The 24,315-nt window shown below is 43.4% G+C and overlaps 1 protein-coding gene across 9 annotated transcripts in view; it reads left to right on the forward strand.

Annotated features, from left to right (window-relative positions):
- Positions 1-582: 582 nt before the first annotated feature.
- The window catches only part of NF1 (neurofibromin 1), a 3,279,657-nt gene continuing 3,255,924 nt past the window's right edge, over positions 583-24,315 (forward strand). For all 9 annotated transcript variants that reach the window (XM_069614617.1, XM_069614618.1, XM_069614621.1 and 6 more), the window contains exon 1: positions 583-826. In XM_069614617.1, coding sequence (XP_069470718.1) covers positions 767-826 — 60 coding nt within the window. In that variant the 5' untranslated portion in view covers positions 583-766. The remainder of the gene's footprint in view (positions 827-24,315) is intronic.

The following is a 24,315-nucleotide window of genomic DNA, read 5'->3' on the forward strand; positions in this document are numbered from 1 at the left end:
TTACAGTGTGTGCATGACCAAGGGCGCAGTAGGGTTCCGTGTATACGTCTGTAATTTTATGCGCGTGTGATGCAGGTTCTGTCCAGGGTGCTGGGTGGCTATCTGATACCGGATATGTGCCGGTAAGGAGCTGCTTGTGCAAGTCGGTGGCTGTGTGCATGATTCACGTTCTGCCCAGGGTGCTGTGTGTAATATATCTCATGTGTGATGTGCGGTATATGAAGTAGGGTCTACGCCGGCATTCTCATTATACAGGTTCTGTCCAGGGTGCTGAGAACATACCTGATACAGGGTGTGTGTGATCTGGTATACTGTGTGCATGATTCACGTTCTGTGTATGTGACTCATGTGCAGTAGGGGGCTGTGCATATGATATCGGTTTTATATTGTATGTATATTTCAGGCTCGGTCCAAGGTGCTGCGCCTTCCTCTGTGCATGATTCAAGGTATACAAGCAGGGTGCTGTCAACTCCCCTGCACCCGGTCCCAGGCTATGACATCACTAAGCCCTGCTCTCGCCTTTTCATTAATGAAAGCCTCCCTCCTTCTGTCACCGTCTCGCGCGTGCGCAGTGGATGTGGAGTGGAACAGGCTGAGGCTTCCGGTCGGGTGTCATGGCGGCTCCGCTGTGATGGCCGCTGAGGGGAGAGCCCGTTGCAGGGAGGAGGAGGAGGAGGCGGTTTAAGAGCCCCGACCCCCGGAGCAGCGCTGAGTGCAGAAAGGGAGCGCTGCAGCTGGAGCCCGCCGGGTGGGCGGGCGCCCGGATATGGCGGCTCACAAGCCGGTGGAGTGGGTACAGGCCGTGATGAGCAGGTTCGATGAGCAGGTAAGGAAGGGTCGGGGGCTGACGGCCTGCAGAATTGGTACTCCAGACATGACATTCCTTGTATCTATTTGTTGGTGCCCTATCTCCCCCACACTGTTCCTTGTTTGCACTCTGTGAGCCGCCCGAGTTACCCTCGCCTCTATCACTCTGCATCTTCCAAAGCACATTCTCCCTTTTCATTGGACTCCCCAGTTATCCCTCTTTACATATGTCATCACTCTCCTCTTCTGTATATGCTCTCTGTTAATTTCCCCATTGCATGTTTATCCTCTCTGTGTACCCTCTTTGCATTCACATCTGTATAGTCCAACGCATCTCTGCCTTTTGCACCCCCCTTAGACCCGCCCTCGTTATCCCCTTGTGTGCCCTCCTTTATGATTACTGTTCACGTATCTGGAACCTGGTTAGGTTTCCTGTGTGTATACTTTCATGACGATATCCACTTCTATGTACACATCTGCAGCCCCTGTCCGGATGCTTCATCTCATGTATTTACATCTGGATCCCATTTCTGTGTGGCCTGTTTAACAGTCTGCTCTGTCCTGTTCTATAAAGTCTGTTTCCTCTTTTGCCCCCATCCATTTAACATCTGCACGCTCACTCCTTGTATTCCCCTCTACATTGTATTGTATTGTTTTTATTTGTAGCGTGCTCCCTCAGGCCCAGAGGCATCGGGGCGCAACTTAGACAGGTTACATAGCAAACATACATAAAATTCAAACTATAAGTACAATGCAAAGTATTCAGAACATACAGCTATATACATAATTACGTTAGCCTTCCGTGTGCTCCATGTGTGTTTGCCTCTTTTCGATGCCCCCCCCCCACATCCAGCAGTAGTACCCGAGTTTCATATCCTCTTCTGTATGTTTTCTCGGCTCTCCCCCACAATCGTAAGTTTCCCATTATGTTTCCAGTTGTAGTCCTGCCTCTAACCGCTTTTACATGCTCTCTGTTCGCATTATTCCCCTTAACGTATATTCATGTCATCTGTGTGCTACGTCCACACATCCTTGTCTACAGCCATGTGTTTATGCCCCCTTTTTCTTTCCCCTTCTATATGTGGCTTGTTAACTATGACCCTTAAATGCACTCCAGTATTATATACTCCCATAACTGTTAAGCTATCCTGGTGCTGCGCACGAATGTTCCCTAATCCTATCTTCCTGTGGTGTACCGCCTATTGGGATTTCCGTAGTTTATTGTAATTACCCAACTTGTCTCGTGATCCTTGATTGTGCGCGAGTACTACCTGTACACGGGTTGTGTGTACGTTCACGTTGCATTTCCCCTTGCTTCGTCACTGTGTTGCGGGTTTGTTGCTGCTCTTGGAGCGTATTTGGCATTTTCAGCCACCCCCAATTTCCACTCGTGCCTTGCTGGTGTTGCCTACACTTCGGGCTGTGTTTCTTGTTCTCTTTTACCTTGTTAACTGTGTTAAGCTATACGTGTCGTCGTTTTATTGATTTGTGTACATTCATTGCTGGGCTAGGTCTTTAGCTGCCCTTAGGGTTAAGGTATTTCCCATAGCCGCCAAAACACGCCATTCTCATAGTTTTTCTCTGCTGCCTAATCCTGTAGCTTGATCTATTTTGTTGGTTTATCCACAGCGGCCTCTCTTGGTTTGTTGCTGATTACCCAATTACACCTCCTTTTATATTGCAACTTCGTTTGCTCATTGATGTGAACAGTTGGACTGTTGGCATATGTTTTTTTTTTTAACTATTTCATTTGTCTCCAGTTTTCCAATGTTTGTTTTTAACTTATTACAGGTTTGCCAAGACTTAGAATTTCTTCTAAAAATTGGCATATTGTCAAGATCAGTTTTTGCCATTTGCCGTTGAGCATCTCCATCCATCTTTCTCCTGTCGCCATTAATTGCTCTCTGATCTTATAGTAGCTGCCGAATCTAGATCTTTGTTCTGAGAGATCGTTGCATTCCATTAGTAGGTGGAACAGTGTTTCAGATTTTTGAGAGTCTGAACAGAAGCGGCAAAAATGTTCTGCTGGAGCGATTTGTCTGGTTTTGGCTAGATAGAAGCGTGTTGGTATGGTGTTCGTTCGGACTTTCAGATATATTGCACGGATTTTGGCATTAGGAAAGATGGTCAGGTAGGCTCGTAATTCATTAATGGATCGAATGTCTGTGTCACATTGTAGGTTGAGGGAGTATTTAGTTTTTTCCTCAAGGGTCTTTATCCAGTCGTTTTCGATTATTTTTATTTTTGCATGTTGAGGTCGCATCGTAAGCATTTCATGTGAGATTTCTTCTGTTTGCATGAATTGATCCAGATTGCTTTTCCACTTAGCAAGGATTGTGGTGTTCATTGCTTCGTCGTGGATTTTCAAGATTTGAATTGCTGTTGTTTTCTCATCAGTGAGGAACTTGCGGTATAGGTCTAGTTGTTTCCATAAGACAATTGAACTGATGGACTGTAGTGCTATTTCGTGTCTGATTCTAGGCATTGGAAAAGAAGGTGGCAACTGTAAGATCTTACGCCAAAAGAGGGCTTCTAGCTTTGTCCAGCTATAGTCCGTTGCATGTATCATGGCTTCTGTTCCATAGACTATTGTCGGAATCACCTTTTGCTTGTAATATGTGGTTATTGGTTTGAAAGAGTATTTGCCGAATTTGCGCTGGATCATACAACCTTGTCTTGCTAGAGATTGAGTCCGTTGTTTCAGAGTCCACTCTTTTTCGGATTTGGATTGGTTTATGTGGATGCCCAAGTATTTGAATGTTGTTACTTCTTCGAGCCAATTGTCATTTAAATGGATTTTCAGTTGTTTCCGGTTGTTATTGGTCGGTCTGGTCGGTTGCATGATTTTTGTCTTTTTTGTATTGATGGTGAGTTCGTTAAGATTCATATAAAGGCTTAGTTGGCTGAGGCTGTTTTGTAGACCTGATGGTGTCTTGTCCAGGAGAATGTCGTCCGCATATGTCATGATTGTTACCGGAGTTGAGTTGATCTTTGGGGGGTTGAGCGCATCGGACTGTAGATGGGTGTCGATGTCTGCAGTAAAGAGATTGTACAATGTGGCTGCAAGAGGGCATCCTTGTTTTAGACCATTTTCGGCTTTTATTTTTGGTGTTGTATGGCCTTCTCTTGTAAGTCTTATTGCAATGGTGGTGTTTGAATAAAGTGGTTTAATTGGGGCTAGTATGTCATTGGGGCATTCCCATTTTTCAAGTTTATTCCAGAGTTTTTGCCGGGATATCCCGTCGAAGGTCATAGGGAGGTCTATGAAAGCCGCATAGATTTTTGTTTTGATGTGGGTTGCTTCGTGTTTTATCAGATTTAGCAGTAGTAAGTTGATGTTTGTCCCAACATTTGAGGTGAAGCCAGTTTCTTATTGCGAAGCGTTTTGTGTCAATTGCCCACTGATTAAATTTTTTCAGAAGAATCGATGCAAACAGCTTTCCTAACGGATCCAATAACGCAATTGGGCGGAAATTTGTCGGATCGTCCCTCGGACCTTGTTTATGAATAGGAACGATGGTCAGTTTTCCATGATGGCGGTATCTGATTAAGCTCGTTAATGAGCATGATGATATTCCTCATGAGATTGGCCCATGAGTGCGGATCTTTCTTTATCATTGCGTTCGATGTTCCGTCAGGGCCTGGAGCATGAGATATATTGAGTTTTTGGATCATCTCGAAAATGTCTTGATAGGTGCAATTTACTGTCCACTTTGTGTTTTTGTGGGTTTTTTCCAGTTTCTGATGGTCGGGCTTTATATATTTTTGTGTAATGTTCAATCCATTGATGTTCAGTCACATTTCCTGTTTGTTTTTGCTGGTGCGCTGCGTTGTTGTTTAGAAGATTCCATAGGTCTCGAAGGTTGTGTGTTTTGTAAGCTTCTAGGATTGCTTCTGCGTCTGCTTGTAACAGCATCATGTTGTGCGTTTTGATCCAGTTTCTGTAGGTTTGTTTGGCCGCTTTTATTTTGGCGAAAGATTCTGCGTCTTTTTTTTCGTCAATTGCCGCACTGTGTTTCTCAGTGCTCTTTTCCTTTCAACTAACTCCTTGCTGTATGAATGTTGGTGAGTCTGTACGGTATGCTGTTTGGTTGGTTTGTAGTAAGGTTGAAGTAACCATCCATAATTTAATTTCTGGGCGTCCATTAAGGTTGTTTGGATAAATTGTCTTGTCAGTGAACTTGTTACTTTTTGGGTTATGCGAAGTTTTTTCCCAGCTGTGCAGACTTCTAGCGGAGTAGGACGATTAGGCTGTGGTTGGCGCGGCATGTCTTGTCAGTGTACGACAAGTTGGTTATGGTCGCTCTTTGTTGTTGCAATTATGCTTGTAGTTTGTACTGCAGCTCTTAGCTCTTTGGAGAGATAGATGTAATCAATTATGCCAGATGATTTACCTCGGGACCAGGTGGAAAAAGGCTTGCCTGTTTCATCTTTGGGATAATCAATGGATAGTAGATTACGGATGCTGGTTTCTTTGATCCATTTTTTTGCACACATTGTTAGTTTTTCGTTAGGAGTTGGTTGTCTGTCTTGTTGCCATAGGTGTAGGTTTAGGTCGCCACATAATATGAAATCAATTCTTGTATGTTTTAAGAATGAGGTTGTCGACTGTTAGAAAGACACCGTCCAAGAACGCTTCATTGTTGATTGCCACTGGATTCCAGTACAGGTTCATGGTTGCAACTTTTCTTTCATGTTTGAGTGTCGCTGTAGTGGAATCTAGACCTTCCTTTGTCACTATTTTTATGACTGTATTTTGTATCCACGGGTTGATGTTTGTTGTGTGCAGTATTGACCAAGTAGGGTCAATCTTGATTAATGTTAGTAGACCTGATGAGGGTCTTCCTTTGGTTCTTGTCGGAGCTGGGTTTAGGAAGGCTAGAAAGCCGTCACAGCATGGAGTGTTGGAAAGCCATGTTTCTTGAAAACAGATGATCTGATATGAGTTGAATTCGGGTGATGGGTCGTTAAACAAGTGGGAGTTTCCCTGTGTTTTCCATGAGCACAGGGTCCAGCTGTTTAATATGTTGATTGATGGTTATGAGATGTTGCTCAGCTCTGTAGAGTCTGAGACATTTAGGCTGCCTTCTGATGCATACTGTCGTCTGATTGGACGATCTATGTTGTTGCTCATCCTTCATTCGTCTTGGTTGTGTATACTGTCTTCTAGGGTATGCTGTCGTCTGATTTGGCGATCACCGTTGTTTCTGGTGGCATTATTATGTTCAGTTTTGAAGTTATGGCTCGCGGTCTCCTTAAGGTGATCAGACACGGTTGGAAGGTTATTTGAGTGGTTATGTCTCTCGTTTGACTGTTTTCTCGGATGTTCTTGGTTAAGATTTGATGTGAAAGCGTTTCTGGGGTTTTCCTTTCTGATGATATCTTCATATTTCGCTTTAATGTCGGGCATACAGCTAAAACCCAACTTGTGTAGCGCGGCTTTTGATGTTAAGATTTGCTCCATAGTTAATTTGTTGTGCAGTTTTAATATTTTGTCATTGGATTTTTCGTCTACAAAGATGACTAAGTCGATGTCTCTGGAATGTACTTGAGTGAGGTTTGGAATTGCTTGGAAAAGGATTAGAATGTTCGCTCTGTTTAGGACTAATTTGGTAGGCCTTGTGATAATGTTTTCTATTTGTACCATATGGCACTCTGTTGTCTGAAATGGGTTCAGGAATATTGGTTCAGATAGATCTGTGCATTCTCTCGGGTGTTCTGATGCAGGGTTTTCTTGTATTGGATGAGTTGGGGGAGTGCCTGGTGCCGGTGCTACTGCTTGTTTCATTGAGAAACGATGTTGAGATTTCGTCATAGGTTGACTGTTTACTTGGAGCATCAATTGAATTGGTCATTGATCTGTCTGAAATTTCTTCACACAAAATTGTGTAGCTGACAGTGATTTGGTTGGTATTCGTCGATGACTATTAGACTTGAGCCATTTAGTTGACTTTTTATTTTTTCTTGTGTTGATGGGTCCTCATGCGTCGTTAGGTTGAGTAGATCGTCTGATTCCGCGCTTTGGTCCTTGTGAGTTAGCGCTGTCACAGCTGCTGGTTTTTTGTTTGGCTTTTGTGCCGGTGGGTCCCGGTGTTTCATTACGGACTTTTTAGGTTGATTTTTAGGTGTTTTTTCTGTGGTTGTTTCTGGAACCGGCTTTGGTATTGACAGGTTTCGGAGAAATGCTCGTGACCCCGTTTGCTTTTGAGTGTGTTTGGTGGGTTTCTTTGCTGGTTCTTTGTCGGTTTTCTTTACTGGACCGAAGATCCCGAAAGTGTGGTTGCCGATCATGGTCTGTGAGCCGTTTGTCAGTTTTATTTTCTCTACGCACGGTTTTGATGGCTTTGTTACTTGGGTCTACGAAGATGTTGAAGGTTTGTTTGGTGTAGGTCTAGGTTGATCAAGGTTTAATTTTTCCGGTATCATGCAATGTAGTGTGTTTTCTTTTGATGTGTTCTGCGGTAAGGGCACTTGTTGTTGTTGGTTTCTGAATAAGGTCATAAGTTCTTTTGTGAGTTGAATCTTTTCTTTCTTATCGCCTCGTGCTATCTCAAAGTCTTTGTTGCCAGGTGCGAGATTGTTCTGCTTCAGAGTCTAGACTTTTCCCAATTGTGTTTATGAAATCTTCTGTGTGTATTTGCTTGGTGTGGATCATTGCCAAGAGAGTGGCTTGGTCTCGTATATTTTCTTTTATTGTTTCGTGAAGTTTAAGGAAGGGTATCGTGGATTGGGACACCACTGCTAGCAGCATGTTTTGTAGTTCTAACATTGATGTCGGAAGTCTCTGATTTTGATTGTCATTTGGAGAAAAGTGTTTTCCTGTGACTCCAGATGTTGGGGTAGGGTAGTTTGTGGTATTTCCTTGCGCCGGCATATGGAAGGATTCTTTGGCATCGTAGTCAAATTGGGTAGTTTTTTGTTCTTTTTTTAATTTTGAGATGTAAGGGTTGTGCTTCTCTGTGTGGACTTTTGTTTTTCATGGGATTCGCAGTTCTGTTGGTTGGAATTTTTTGGTAGAGGCGTCGGAAGTGCAGGATGGAGTTGCCAAATGTGTTGGTTCACCGAAGATTTCTTTCCTTCTTTCTGCACTGTTCATGATGGACTCTATTGCAGTGATGTCTAAAGATAAGACGGGCTGCTTTCCCTGTCGCTGTGTTCAGAGGGTGTTTGAGAGGTTCATTGAATAGCTTTTGAGCAGTGTGGGCTTGTAACCACTGTAGTTTGGCCTGTTTTGCTTTTTCTTTTTTTGTCATCGCTGTCGTCGGCAGTCTCTGGGTATTCGTTTGGCTTGATTGTTTTGGATGGTTCTTCGTTGTTAGTTTGGTTCTGAGTAGCCGCTGGTGTTTCAGCTGGGGGGAGACTTGGCGTTTCTGTTGGTCGTGTGTCTCTAGTTGGGTCGTTGACAGCGGCTGTTGGTGGATTAGGTTGAGTTTTTACGAGGGTTGGATCTGCAGTTGGATCTGCAGTTATCTCGCTCCGTTTGTTTGTTTCTTTTATTTCAGATTGCATATCTGATTGTTTGTTAGCTTGGACGATCTCATTATCCTCCGTGTGGGTTCGACAGGTTAATTGGTTGGTTTGATCATTTTTTTCTGTTAACTGGTTTTCCGTTTGGTCCCAAGTGGTTGGGATTTGTAGATCTTGAGCAGTTTGGTCTCCTTGGTTTGTTTGAATCGGCTCTTTTGTTTGTCCACAATCTGGGTGCAGTGAGGGTTCGCTTGTACTTTCTGAGAAGGTCTGTTCTATGTTTTCCAACTATTTTTGTTTCATTATCTTGAATTTGTAGTTCTGAGGAGTTATGGGTTGGTCGATTTTCGGTCAGAAGTTTGATAGTTAGTTTTGCTGTTAGTGTTTTTGATGGTCTTGCAGCGAGGTAGGCGCTTGATGTAGAGGAGAGAGGGAGTTGCTCTCTGTGTTCTCCTGTCTTGTGAAATGTTTTAGATCTTCTTATTGTGGCACAGGAAAGTGAGAAAGAACCAGACACTAGCTTACTTGTGTTGAAGGATCACTGCTTCTTTTGCTGTTAAGCAAGGCTCTTTGTGCGGCACTTTCAGATTTCAAGGAGGTGGATGTTTGGAAGAGATGTCCTGGTAGGTTCTTTATTGTGCAAAATTCTGGTTTTTCCTTGGTTGTGTGAGATTATCTTGTGTCGGGAAGCAGCACTGCTTGGATGGGCATTGAGCAGTTTGGCAGATTCCGGTCCTTCAGCTAGTAATGAATTTGCTTCAGTGGTAAAAGGTTGCCACTAGATGGAGCCGGCGTGCTCATGGCTGCAGGATGGAAGGGTGCAGCTCAGGGGGTGCCTCGATGAAGAGCTGGAGGTCACGATAATGAATTGCCTTCAGTGGTAAAGGGTTGCCACTAGATGGAGCCGGCGTGCTCGTGGCTGCAGGATGGAAGGATGCAGCTCATGGGGTGCCTCGATGAAAAGCTGTAGGTCACGGGAGATCAGGAACCGCAAGCCGTATGGGGGGGGGAAGGGGAAGGGGGAAGACGGGTGCGCGGGGTCACCCGATGTCAGTCGCGCAAGGGCAAGCACAGAGGCCCGCGGCTAATCTGTCTCCAGTCGGACCACCACCACTGTTGTGCAGGGCTTGCCGGCGCGTGCCGTGCAGCAGCGCGGGGGCAGGCTCGCGTCTTGTCTGCGTGTAGCTGGATCAACGGAGCCGGTGTGCACGAAGAGGAAGGTCAGGCTCCGAGAGCACGCGGGTAAGGGTTGGCAGGCGGGCTTGATTGTCTTGGTTGTTTGCTATGCGGGCAGGAGAGTTGCAGCGTCGGGAGGCAAAAACTTGCAAGGGTGGGAGTGTCGGGTTTGAGGGAGGGGGGGGGTGGGCAGACAGGACAGGCTTTATGAAGCGGTGGATGTATTTCTGGATGTGAAGGGGGGGGGGGGGGAAGGGTGGCGGCACAGATCAGACAGGAGCGGTCACACGGGCCGGCGGACAGGCTCGCGGCTCGTTGCGTGGCAGGCAGGCCAGGCTCCGAGAGCACGCGGGTGAAGGTTGGCGGGCGGGGTCGGTTTTCTTGTTTGATATGTGGGCGGGAGGGATGTAACGTAGAAAGGCAAGGACTTGTGAGGACGGGAGTGTGCTTAGCCGAAGGGAAGCAGCAGGGGAGCAGACAGGACAGACTTTTGGGTACCGTAGGTGTAGTTCTGGGTGAGTGGCGGGCGGGTAGAGGTTTTGTCAGTTATTTTAGGCCAGTCTCAGGGAAATCTCTTGGTGAAAGTCTGTTGTTCTTTGTTGGAGGTAGAGCGGAGCGGCGCCACGGAGCCTGCAGAGCCTAAAAAACAAAAGACTCTGCGGCCGCTCCGCGGCTTCCTGGGGATTATAAGTAAAATTGCCAGAGGTAGAAGGAGGACTGGAAAAGTCTTCTGTGTTCCTGGAGCAAAGCAAAATAGAGTACTGCAGTATCAGTATCCAAAAGACTCTGCAGCAGACTCCCTGTGTTTGTCTTTTGACTTCGTTCATCTTGGATATGTATCTTTCTGGAGCCAGTCCAAAATTGGTCATGATTTGCCTCTAGTTTAATACTTTTACCGTTTCCCCTCCTTGTTATGTGGCTTGTCCTACTTGTCCTATTGCGTTCCTTTTATACTTTCTGTTGTTTTTTAATCTATCCGTAGCAATGTGTCTTTAATCCCCTCTTTTGGCTTGGCTAGAGACATCTGTAACTTCGGTTAAACTATGCTGCCGCATTTGTGTGTGTTTTAGTCAGGTTTTTGTGTGAACAGTTCTCCCATCAGCCAAATTAAGTTTGTGGTGGCAAGAACCAGTCTTCCATGCTTTTACATCCACTGTTGTTTTGGTCAGGGCAGAGCCGCCTTACCTGCGGGTCGACGACTTCGTGCAATTTTGCTAATTTTCTTTGCATTACTGCCTTTTTCGTATGTGATCCTGTTAATTGTGGGTTCATACAAGCGTACTGCCTCTTTCTCTGCTCAAAATAAAAAATTAGGTTGCACTAAGATGTAAACCAAAATACACCCACTTGCGTCCTCCATGCTTAATCCATAATTCTTCTTTCGGTGGCTCTAATATTGACTTTTTTAGCACCCCCTATTTTTGTAACATGACGGAGCAGTGTTTTTCTTTTCTTAAGCGAACACTGAACGGTTTGAAGGGAGGGTGGAATCGAGCATGCCTCACTTTCATTAAAGCAGGCCGTACAACTCGGAATTGCTCTTTTGTTAGGAATAGGCTTTGCGTTTTTGCCTTTGGTAATTTTTTAAGTGTTGGTGTGGGGTGGGGGAGTTGTAATGTTTCGAGGCCTGTGCCCAACCTTTCCAGAGGCGACTCGGTGTTAAATTAGCAAATTCGGGAGGTGGGCGAGGTATACTGGATGCCCTACAAATGTTTTCTGGGCATTCTTGATAACACGTGAATTATGTTTTGTTTAAAGTCTGCTACATGCAAACTTAGATAGCAGATCATTACCAACAGATTCATCATGCCCCTCCCTTTATACTCCCTCCAATGACATCCGCTATATAGTTTCCCACTTAACACTTAATTTCCCTCTGCTATTTCGTGGCTGGGCAAAAACCTTTGAATACCACTGTTAGAGTGATGGCTTGCAGGTCTAGTTGCTTCATAGCCGACGGAACAAAAAGCACAGCTGTAAGGATGGGTAATAGGCGGTCGGTTATGATTGTATAATGCAGCGTTTCTGAAGGAGCAACAGTGTTAATCTGACTGCAAACAAGTAACTCGGCTAGATGTGGAATGGTTTATCATGCAGTCCCCTTTTTTCTTTGGTTTAGTACTTTTCCTCTTTTTAAAAGGTTAACTTTCACATCTTTCTTGCATAAAATAAAAAAAATGCAATGTTTGACTGCAGGTGGTTTTCATTGACATAAACACGTGCGACTTATTTGTACTTGTAGATGCAACCCCTATTTTTTTTCTTCTTCTTCTATGCTTCTATTCAGACTCTGTACATGGCAACCCTTTTAAGAACTTGCCTTTGAAACCCTGTTTGTGTACCAAGGATATAAAGTGGCCCCATTAGACGTTTGCCTTTTTTTTCCTTCCGTAACAGATGTTTGTGCATGCAGAGCTGCACTTGGGAATCCTTAGCCAGCATTCCTTTTTGAAGGGTTCATACAAAATTAGAATAGTTCTTGGAATACTCCACTCTTAATGAAAGGAGAACAGTCCTTCGAAGTGGCTTATTCTTTTATTTATTTTGTATTGTGCAGTAGTTACACAATAAAACCTCAAGCACTTGAATAAATACATCATTTATTATAGATACACATTAAATCACAAATCTATAATGCATCATTCATAAATACATTTACTAAAAACAGTAAAAGTACAGGATACAGACAAAAAATCGTACATTAATACATGTTCAGTTTACTTCGTTGAAATCAATCGCAGTGCCTCATTCCAAATATGTAAAACCGCTGCCGTAACTACACAGTCCCTTCTTGCTTAGCATGCGCATGCTCTATTTTCCCCCGTGGGTAGAAGATTGAGTCAAAATCGTAAGAAGCGTTACCTTGTTAAAAAACGAGGATATTGGTGCAAGTAGTTTGGTAAAGTCCCTAACGGTTTATGAATGATTTGATATGTCGAGTGAAGTTTATATCGTCGTGTTTGGGTAATGGTATTAATCTAGCACCATCTGTTTTAGCCTTTTCTTAACACTAAGAGAATTTTCCACTAGGTCTGATCGTGCCTTATCTGTATCATATAACAAAGTATTGGAGTATGACACCATCGCATTCAAAAATGGAGATGCTTTTCCCATCATACATTTTATACAAGTTCACGACCAAAGTATTTGATTTAGGCAACAGGATTTTTTCCATTATCAATAGTACTGCCAATTGAACCAATATTTTAGCGAAAATATACCCAATCCAAAGTGCAATGACGCCATGGGCAGAGAGGGATGCAGACCTAGTAGCCTCTTCCACAGCCTGCCCTTCAAAATGTCCCACTGGATTCCATACGCTGTTGGGTCAATTTCCATGCCATACACAATCTTTGGGGTGATTCTACCCGCATGCAAATTTACCAAAAGTTTGATAGTGAATGTACAGAATTTAACATGGATTTGTTTAATCTGAAAGAATAATTGATCACATTTCTTTTCAATTGCGTGTGTTATTGGTTTATCAGACTGTTTCTATGCAGATGTTGTCAATGGAGCACTTTACTCTGCTCTTGGAAATCGCTTATTTTGGTGTGCTTTATGGAAGAATCCCTAAAATGAGTGGAATTCCAACTTATCTTATTTTTTTATTGTTTGACTATCCATGAAATGACAATTCTTGAAATGCCATATTTTTTTTAATTTTTATTTAAGCATCTATGACTGCTAAGATAGGCTTGAAGCTTTATATATTTGCTATTTTCAGTGAAGTCCATTAACCTTTACTTTATTTTTTTTAATTCACCCAGTGCGCTTTAAAGAAGAGTGTACTAAATTGAAGTCATTTTCGACATTAATTTAAAACTACATTAAAGTGTGATTTTTATTTTAATTTTTTTTTTTTTTGGTGCAAGGTATGAAGTGGTTTTGATGGGTCACTTTGTGTTCCACGTGTTTGTTTATTTTAAAATTTCATCATAGTGTGTGTTTAAGTAATTCGGATGATGCGACGACGTGGAAAGAATGAAAGTAGGATTGTAAGAAGGTGTGATTGGAGGAATTCAACACCAGTAAGTAGATGAAAAATGCGTAAACTGATGTTTGCGACTTTGAATATTGCAGTGACTACTCTACCTCTGTCACAATCGGAGGTGTCTGGATGGTACCTTGGATGCGCATTGCCTGTTTCTGGTGCAAGGTGGGGTCGGAAGGGGGTGAAATGAGTACTGTTAAGGTGGGGATTAACACCTTATTTAAGCACCCAGCCAGATCAGTTTGTGCTTTTTTTTTTTTTTGTAACCTTTTTATAATGGAAACGTGATGCCCAGTTGAATAGTCTGTGATAATGCTAATTGGGTATAGAGAGAGGAGTTATGGATAATTTTTTGGGGGGGCTGGGTCATTGATGCTACTGATATATAAAGCATGAACACGCTAGGTTATGGAACACTTAAAAATGATGTATAATACAGTCAATACTTTTTATACAGACTCGTAACATAACAGGTGACTTTGTAGACGGCACATTAACCCCCTGAGGGGCATTCTGGTTCTATTGACAGATGACGGATCTTTATTGTTTGCCAACTTAATGGTACTCCCATAAAACAAAACCACAAAGTAAAAATCTTCTCAAGAAAACACCTAAAAATTACACAATTCAGGAATGCATATCTTTTCAAATTTTGTCAAGTGATATGAGATTGTCATCATTACCCAGCATGTAACAATTCCAAATTACTTGTTTGCTATGGCTTACAAGATTCATGTTGCCATATACTAGCCAACAGTTTTTGTCGAAGATGTGACAGGCTTCCACACTGCAGCAACAAGAGCTTAATGGTTTCCAGTTCCTCTCCTCCACATAATGTACATGTTCTTGCCAATCTAGTTATCCCCATCCTGGCTCCATCATTTCCAGTGTTTCAGCAATATTAAATTGTATCTTCATGTAATCACAAATTGTTAGGAAATGTGTACATATTGAGAGTTAGGCGAGTGTGTTGGCCGTCACATTCAAGAAACTGGATACGGTTAACCTTAGTTGCCAAGTCAATCTTCTCTGGGAAGATTGTATATGATTTGTTTTGATCTGGTATCTTTCATACGTTGGCTCTGAGCCATCTTTATCAAAATATGGTATTATAAATCAAACTCCACAACACTGCCTGGCCCCTTGGTTGCTGGAGTCAAAGGTAGAATACCTCTTAAGGCCTTGTGATAAAAAAAAAAAATGATTTGGAGTGCATTTGTAATATGAATTCAATCAGAGGGGGGCTATGACGCACCCCTAATGCAACTTTCCAAAATGTTCCAAATGTCCAAATGGGGATGTGTACTGACCCAAACCCCCTCCCTCCAACTACCACCCCCCCCCCGTGACCAGCTTTAACCAATAACCAGGAGCAACCACTGGGTAATGAGGAGCTAGTACGTTGCATTCTGCAAATCTAGGTTCCATTTCAGATGTAAGCATATCATTTTGTTCGTTATTTATGATCCATTATGCTATAAACCTTGTATAGATGTGTCTGAATGTTTGTTTATTTCTACATTGTCCCAAATGTATATTCAAATTCACGTGTTTATTTGGCATCAGCTGGACAAAAATAGCTCCTGGTAGCTGTTGGTGTCAAGATGACCAGGCTCTTCTAGTCTACAAGCGGGAGCTGACTACCTCCCAGCACCCCTCAATTTCAAATCCTGTAACTGTATGTAATAAGAGCACATGCGCTAACAGCCCTTCTGAAATGCCCATATAGAAAAGAATTGACCATAATGGTCCGTCTACTAGATCAAAAGCGGTGGATAAAAGCCAAGCAAATGCTACCTTCTTTTAGGATTGTATATTTCGAGATAAACAGCATACAATGTAGCTTCTGATTTATTGTCCCCAATCCTTCCCTGAACCCCAGTTGGGTGCCCCTCAAAATATTGTTAGAGGCCACCCAATCTATTGGTACCCTCATAGAAGACTCCCCCAAATTTTAGGAGGCGTCCAAATGTGAGATTGGCCAATAGGATTTTGGGGTGAATTGGTCTCCCTTTTTTATATATGGGTATGATTAGCTCCATATGCCACTAATCCGGGCTTACCCAAGAGGTTGCAAAGAATGGAGCCCACAGTGCTAGATGAGACCTATAAAGGTCATAGGGGAGGAAATTGGGCTGAAGAGACTAGTTTCTTTTTTAGCCTAGATGACCACTAAATAGGCAATATTAAAAACTAAATGCATTCCCCGGCCACAAAGCTTGTGCATGGGGGAAATTATGCATGGCAATTCCAACAACAACCAGAAGCAGACAGACAAAATAAATCTATGCTCTTGGAACACTAGGGGACACGGTCATCCTACAACACCTGGCGACATAAAACTAACGGAGTATGACATCCTTTGCCTACAAGAGACCTGGTTGACTGCCCTTCCCTCGCTCTACGGTTACGAAGTTTTCCTTTCTCCAGCAAAAAAGGGATTGTTCAGTCGACCCACCTCAGGAATTTGGACGGCCATACGTTATAGTTGTGGCATGGTGGCTCCAGAAGTACTGATAAGCAACCAATTCCTGTTAATGATTAAAGCTGAGCTGCCAAAACCAGTGGTTAAGAATACGAGGGTAGGAAAAAAATCTATAGTGATCAAGAACGTCTACTGGAACCCTGTGTCTATGGATTCCAACATCTTTCTTCCAGCTATTGAACAAGCTATTGACGAGGTAACGTCAGTCCATCTAGCATCTCACTTACTGATTTGTGGCGACCTAAACAGCTCATGTGCTACGAACAATCTTGATGAGCGTGCTGGAAACTCTTCGCAGTCTGATCGGCGACGAAAAGCCTGGTTAAAATTAATGACATCACGTGAGCTCCATAATATCAGTGAGGTGCTTCTCAGCGAAAGTGTTCTGCCAACATGGGAGCGCGGGGCATTTCAAACTACGATTGATTATATCTTTGTTTCAAGTGACCTAGCACAACTAATTACAGCATTCGAAGTGAAACAAACTAAGGCCAGTGACCACAACTTGCTATGTGTCTCTTGGCCTTTCAACAAAACCCTGATAACAAAAACTACCAACCACCTGGAAGTTAACACTCAAGGTACAAGGATAAAAATATCGGCTGCAGCGATAGAAGATCTAAAAGCTAAATATCGGACCCAAGACTACCCTACTATCGACAGCCAGATTAACTATTTACCCCTACTTGAGATCTACAAAAAGAAAATGGGCCCAAAGAAAGTTGTGGAGAGCAGGAAACATGTGTTTGACAAAATTCTGGTTGATAAGCGAAGAGAATTAAGAAAAGTGAGGAGAAAGGCCAAATTTCTTGGATCAACAAAAGCAAATCAGCTAGTAATCGAAGCCACCCAGAACTACAAATCATGGCTGAACCATTACCGGTGGTCACTATACCAGCAAGATGCGGAGGCTATTCAAAGAGCGATCCAGGGCAATAAGAGTCGAGAATTTTGGTCGCTCATTAATTCAACCAGGCAGAAAGAAGAACTTACCATCTTGAACAATATAGGTGAAACAGTATGGACGCACTTCTTTAAAACCTTGTTTTCAGCTCAAACAACAACCCAGTCTGCCAATCGGAAAACAAAAACTGCCCAGGTGGAGTGGGTTCCTTTGGATGACCGCGAGGACATAGTCTGGCAAATCAAGACTTTTAAAGAATTCTCGCGCTCCTGGCCCAGACGTGATCACAAACCTGGACCTTAAGGCTTACCCTGAAGAGTGGGCGTCGCTTTTAAGCAAAATTTACCAAAGATGCGCTGAACGTAAATCCGTCCTGCCATCATGGAAATCTGCTACGGTAGTACCTGTATACAAGAAAGGCAACAAAAGGGATCCGGCCGATGGCGCTATTGGATTGTATTGGAAAGGTATATGGGTCCTTTCTTCTAACTAAATTCAAAACTCGGGCAAAAACATCCCCATGCGAAGACTTCTTACAAACCAGGTTTAAAAAAAATGGAGGTACTTCAGCCAACATTTTGGCATTTAACTCCATGAAGCACAAGGTCCTAGAGGGTGGCCCACGAATACTTATTGTCTTTGTGGACCTTACCCAGGCATTTGATCGGGTGGACCGGTCGCTCTTACGGAGTAAACTATCAACTTGGTAATGCCCACCCTCCCTACTAGACCCAATCAAAGCCTTGTACTCGGGTACCAATATGGGAGTACATCTCGACCAGCAGGGTCTCCTTTCTGCACAAATTCAGATGGAAAGGGGGAGGGGGTCAAACGGGGATGCCCGCTGGCACCAGCACTGTTTTTGGCGTTTCTGGGAGATATCCGTGATCCAGAAACTGTCTTTCGAAGTTTTCCTCCTAAAATGGGCAAAACGCAAACAACCAGACTTCTGTACGCAGATGACGTGACACTTCTTGATCACACGCCGATAGGGCTCCAACGCCAACTGAGCAACTTCCAAGCATATATGAAAAGAAATAGTCTAGAGATTAACGAAGCCAAAACCAAACTGATGATCGTGTCGAAAGGCAGGAAGACCAAGGAAAAAAAACTTAGTCCTGGAAGGAAAAACGATCGAGAAAGTGGTTGAGTTCAAATACGTGGGGGTGATCCTGGACAATACAAAAAATGAGACGGGCATGCAGAACATCTTGAAGGCCAAAACAGGAAAATTGATGGCGCAAGGGCGCGCAATAGATAAGAAATTTGGCCGTTTCTCCTTGATTCCTGTGATCAATTTTTATAAAGCGCTATGGTAGTCTCTACTTTTAATCTACAGAGCCGAGGCAATGTTATGTTATGTTATGTTATTTTGCATTTATATAGCGCCTTATATACCATTGGTATGGTCTGAAGGCGCTGGTAGGTTGAACGCCCTTGGGAACCGAAGTTCATATCAGTAGAGGGAGTAGAGAGGGTCAAAAGGTGCGTGTGAGCACCGGGTATGTGTGCAGCTCGTGCGGTATGGCAAATCTTCCATCAACTTTTTGGCTTGTCTTGGAGGGAAGCTTCTGGAGAAAAATGTTGGGCATGCCAAAATGTGTTTCGATGGCCTGTATTAGAAAGGAACTCAGTTACGTTCGTTGTCGGCAGTAGTGAGCTGTAACTCTCTGATGCTCTACCGTAAATGTTTGCTTGCGGATAAACCTTCTGTTTACAACTTGATCGCACAAGAAACAAAAGATGGCAGCTGTAAGATGCTAACTAGATGGGCCCAGAGAAACCAAGAAATTCTCCACGATGTGGTCTTGGACGAGGAGATCCTCGGGAACCACCCAGCGAAGGTCTTGGAAAAAGCTCAGAGCTTGACTCTATCAGGACTGGGGAGAAAGCTATGACAAATAAACTGACGTCTCGTCTACCTTGGAACCCCAAAAAACTGAACGAGATTCAACCATTTGTCAAACTACTTCCATCAACTAAAGTATGAGGCCTGTTTCTGCGAGCAAGACTGAATCTTCTGCCTACTAACGAAATCCTCTTCATACGAGGCCTTACAACAGCTAATGGTTGTAGAATTTGTGGATTGATTGATGTCGTCGAGTCTCTTCGACACTTACTTCTGTCTTGCCCTGGTACCTCAAAAATCAGATCACTCCACCTGAAGCACTTATTTTCAGACTTTATGCTACAAGACGAAGATCTTTGTTGGTCAAGATTGATGACGGGAGAAAAAACGCTTGGACATTGGCAACTTATAACATTCTACGAGATATCATAAAAACCTTCCCGCTACTAACAGACTGAGAGACTGAGCACTTGACTCTACTGGCATGTTGATAGCACTCTGTTCAAATTTCATCTTGTTTTGAAATTTTAGTCTTCTTACGGAATTAAGCTACTTCTTCTGATTGTAAACATCTTAATGATTAATATACAATTATAATTTTTTAAAAAAAAGTCCTTATCTTTGAAAGTGTAAAAAAAAATGCTAAACCCATTGCAAGGCTTCTACATTGGTCCTGACTGCTTTCACCACCACCATCATCCTAAACCCTTAGAGGAGTTTCTCTTTGCTCGAACTCCAAGAAATCCTCTGAAGCCTTTGATACTAATTCTTGCTTACCAAGAAAACTTGCCCTATGTGTATTCTTTTTTTTTTTTTTTCCCTTTCTTTCTAAAGCAAGCAGGTTGTTTCTAGGTTGGGCTCTGAGTGAATCGCAAAGCTGTTTCCTATCTTTTTTTGCAATTATTATGAAACTAACCTTTTCCTCTTTGAACCTGTTTCTGGGGCATCTTTTTGGTCAGCTCGCATTCTTCAAAAGCCGAAATTAGTCTTTCCTTATTTAGGCAAAGCCGAAATTAGTCTTTCCTTATTTAGGCAATCTAAAATGAGACATACAGCTATCCTCTGTCCATACTCTCAGAAAGATTTTGTTTAACTTTTCCCAGCTAACCCTTCTATGATTTGACGGGAGAGATCCTTCTAAACGCTAAATTGTCTTTGATTTCTGCGTGCCATTCCGCCCTTGGAGGTCTATCATCGCTCTCTTGCCAATCTAGAACTTGTACGTTAGCTATTATTTGCGGTTTTCATACCAAAATACTTAAGAAAATAAATAACGAAGGTGCATTTGCGACGCATTCGCAGTAAATGAAAAAGACGAATCCCATTACAACGCACCAGGAGGTTGTGGGTTGCAGGTGTGTTCCCCGCTCCCCTTACATCGATGAGGATGTCCCCTGCAGTCGCAAAGCCAGGATTGTGCCATAGATAAGACATCTATGTGATGACTACGCGCCTGCATTTTTGTATTTGTCATTTCCGTATGCTGTGTTTTGGGGGACGCAGTGATCGCATGGATCCTCCTATGTCAATGGTGAATGATTATTAACAAGTCATCTATTATAGAAGTACTCGGGTGACCTATACATGTTTCTAAACAGCTCCAAGCAATTTCGACGAGGGGAATGGCCTCAGGAGGAGGGTCCAGGGAGCTGGGTAGGGGAGACTGCCTTGAGGGATGTTTAGCATCAATTATAAATGTCATCGACCTGCTAGATATGTCTCCCTTTCCTCGCCTTATGATCCAGGTGGTGTACGGATGTCATCAGAGCCCCTGTTTCAGGCCCAATATGGGCAATGTGGGTATCTCACGGACCATCACAGTGAGTACCTGATACCATACCTCCCATGTTGCTCTTAAGGGCCCCTATCCCTTATGTCTCACACTTTCCGGGGCTGCCATGGTTATGATTGCAACTTGATCGCATTCTGTGCCTTCCAGAGTGGCGCATCTAGGTGGCTAATGCACCCCCCCCCCCCTTGAATGCGGTTATTAAGGTGCTAGCTATCAAAGAGCTCCTTTAAAAAGATAAACAACATCCTGCACGAAGGTTATTTGAGATAAGTAAAGCCCCAAGCTTTCCATACATTTTGATATTGCCTGGTAATTAGTCAGTCCTATCGATCTTCTCTACAGCAAGCTTTGTGCGAAGAAAATTACTCTTTATGTTCCCTCTATTTTCTGGGCCATCACCCCTCTTCTTTGTAATGACCGGCAAACATGACGTCCGGAGTCCACACTGTCATCGTAGTAATGGAACTTTGCCCTGTTGCCTTACCTGTTTGTTCATCTCCAGGGGGCAATGACCTGCACCACTCCAAGGGGGTGATTTTTACAAGAAAATTTGAGAAATTGGCCAATCTAGTTCTGACATGAGCTGGTGATGTCTATGGACGGCAGTACTGGGTTTCTTCCTCCAACCTGGTGCGGTTCCCTCTGTATGTTTGGTAAAACATCAAGGGATATGCGAGCCAAATATATGATCTAACCTCAACTAAATCTAGGGTGTCTCAGGCCATGGTATAGCCCAGGCACTTGACACTTCAACTACATGTACGAGAATCCTTAGAGAATTTAATGAGAATTAACCAGGCACACCTGAAAAGGAAAACAGCCTCCCTGATGATTGATAGTTAAGAAAACGTTTGGAGGAGATTGCTTTAGCTGGTAAATCTGACTGGGAACCAGTTTTCGCCTCATCTCCATTAATTTTACAGTGGGCCAGTTCTGGGGCAGGGTTATCTGAAATGGCCACATTGTTTTTCACCTTATTGTTAGCGTTGATATTCAAAATGACCCATGCTGTGTATCCTTCTGCTTGCAAATTAATACAATGTAGGAGAATGCAGCGCATGGAATGATCTGAAGTGCATCCTTCTGGGGCTTTGGAGTACTTGATCGCAGGCCAGATTGACTTTTTCAATTTGGCCTAATTTTTTTGATAGTTTGTAAGTGAATAGGTTAAGGTGGGGGAGGAGGGGTGTGGGGAGCGGGGGTCTCCCCTCCCCCCTGCACATTCGAACAAAAAAAGACCAAATAATATCTGGTCCAATTTGGAAAAACACACGTGTGCCCTTCAAATGTAAGGAGTAGAGATGTCCTGCAGTCATCAAGGCACTGATGTGATTACCTGGGCATAGCTGAGCATGTAATGATAGTCTCTGGCAATGTGTCTGCCTAGGCTTTTAATGGCAATAGTTTATGTATGATCATAAAAAGTGTCTTATTAATACCAGAGCAAATGATGTAACAGCAGGAAATGGTAAACGGTTTGCAAATGCATACACATGATTTTTCATTCACATTCTGAGGCTTTGTTAGTGCTTTTGAGACCATGCTGTGCTGGCTGACCGTGACTGAAGCCCTAATCCACATGGGTTTATTACACTTGTTGATCTGTTTCACAAGCACTTTTGTTCAAACAAAACTAATTTCATCCATTTTTTTGAACGACTGCATTTTAATTTTGTTTATTTTATTATTCACAATTTCTTTTCATCAGCAAGGTATTTCCCAGTAAAGCTTACCTTTTTCGAGTGACCTGAAATGCAAATTTCAAAAACGTACTTTAAAAAAAAGATATATTGATTGTAACGAAAGCAGATTGAGCGCAACACTGATATAATCCCTTGCTGCCCCACCCCTATCATTGGGACGTTAATGGCAATTTTTGGGGAATAATGTTCACTGATTTTTCTTTTTTTATCAGTGCGTGTCCTCTGAGCATGTGCCTGGAGTTTTTGAGCCAACGGCTTAGAAAACCAGCTGTGTGCAAAAGCTGCCTGTGTCATTTTACTCAGTTTACCTGGCCGTGTCTCTGGGAGCCCGCCTGCAGCCATTTGGACACCATGTAAAACAGCCCATGCCCTCTGCTAGCCGTGCATCTGGACTGTCTTCCACTTGGCCATTCACCTACTGTGTAAGGTGCTATCCTGCATCCTCTTTAACACTGCATTGTGGTCGAGCTGAGTGTGGTCCAGCTTTCTTCTTGGGTGCCGACATCTACTGGGGTTTGTCCTTGGTTATTACTGCAAAATCACACGCAGTTTGTGTGTGCCAGAGTAGAGCCATTTTGGGTTGCTGACCGTTTCCAAGTACTTTAATCCCATCCATTTAAGCAGGAAGGGTACAAGATTGCATGTGTGTATGACTTAGACTATGGCTGTGTGTTGGAGATGGGGCCGCAGTGATTGGAGAACTGGGTTGTGGTCAGAACTGGTTTTTGTTTCATGTGCACCCTTGCTTATCATTGTAATGGGGACTGGAGGTCCACAGTTCTTTTCTATTATGTTTCTGAAGTGGCCACTGCCCAGGAAGGGTCCTTTTGAATGTGGGACTGGAGGTTAGGTGGCATCAGTCAAGAGAGGATGTCTGTATTCTGAAGCTCATGTGGCATCAGTTTCCTTCTAAAGTCACTCAATATAGGTATCTCGCGCCTAGAAACACTTTTGTACAGGTGCATTATAAATGCCATATCATATCAAGAATATTCTTTGGGCTGCATTTTGTACTCTATTGTGTAGATGGTTGCTGAAGGGATCGATGACTGTGTGCGCACTGGTGCATGATTCTACACACCGCAATAATTGGGAAGTTAATGGTGGGACATTGGGCTGTGGCAGTGTTTTGGCTGGTGGTGTTTGATAGACCATTGGGTCTGTTCTGTGGATGATGGGGCTTTCAGATTGCTTTTAGAATGTTTTAAGTGAACACCCTTCTAAATGTTAAGCAGATTGAGCTGGGTAACTCTCGAAGTGATGCTTTTAGAACTTTAAGGTCTTTGTCGGAGGTACACATGACAACACCTGTCGACCGAGCTCTAAAGACGACTCTGGGTGACCTAATGTTTGGGAGTGAGTGAGTATCCTTTGGGGAAACCTTACTCTGTCATCACTGGCCACTGTTCTGGGCACTGCTTCCCTCACTGCCTGCCCGCTTGCCTTCTCAACATCATTCTGTAGTGGAGTGAGGATGTGTTCTGTGGGGAAACCCGAGTCTGTCATCACTGGCAACTGTTCTGGTCCCTGCCTCCCTCACTGCCTGCCTTCTTAAAATAAGTCTGTAGCGAAGTGAGGTTGCGTGTTCCGTGGACTGGAGCTGGAGGCGAGTCTTTGTCCAACATCTACACTTAACAGCAGCATGATGAATAACGTGGACTTGTAAGTAACGAGCAGTATTTTTGTATTTATTTTAATATTTATATTGCGCACCAAACCCAGCGGTAGCTGGGCGCTTGAAAGCTTGTGGTTACATACATGCGATGGAAGGCAGATGCAAACAGGCATGAGAACAATAAATAAATTGGACCCTGGTTACATATGGATCCGAGGAAAGCGTGGCATACAGTGAGTCAACGGAATACAATAAAATTAGTAACAACTAGGTATCAGTATCTTAGTGGTGATTGGAAAGCCAGTTTTTTATGCTGGCTTTGAAGGAGAGGAAGGACGGTTCCTGTCTATGAGGGATGGGGATGGAGTTAAGCTAGCTCCTCCAGCGGTTTTGAGATTGAACATTGGTGTTAACAGATTGTGGTAGAGAGCAGATCTGGTGGTAAGAGCAGGTTTGTGCAAGCAGATTTTGTCTGCCAGATATCTCGGGGCTGAGTTTGTAAGGCATTTGAGCTCATAAGACT

The sequence above is a fragment of the Ambystoma mexicanum genome, chromosome 9, assembly GCF_040938575.1.
Source record: "Ambystoma mexicanum isolate Mex_15411 chromosome 9, UKY_AmexF1_1, whole genome shotgun sequence".
Classification (NCBI taxonomy): Eukaryota; Metazoa; Chordata; class Amphibia; order Caudata; family Ambystomatidae; genus Ambystoma; species Ambystoma mexicanum.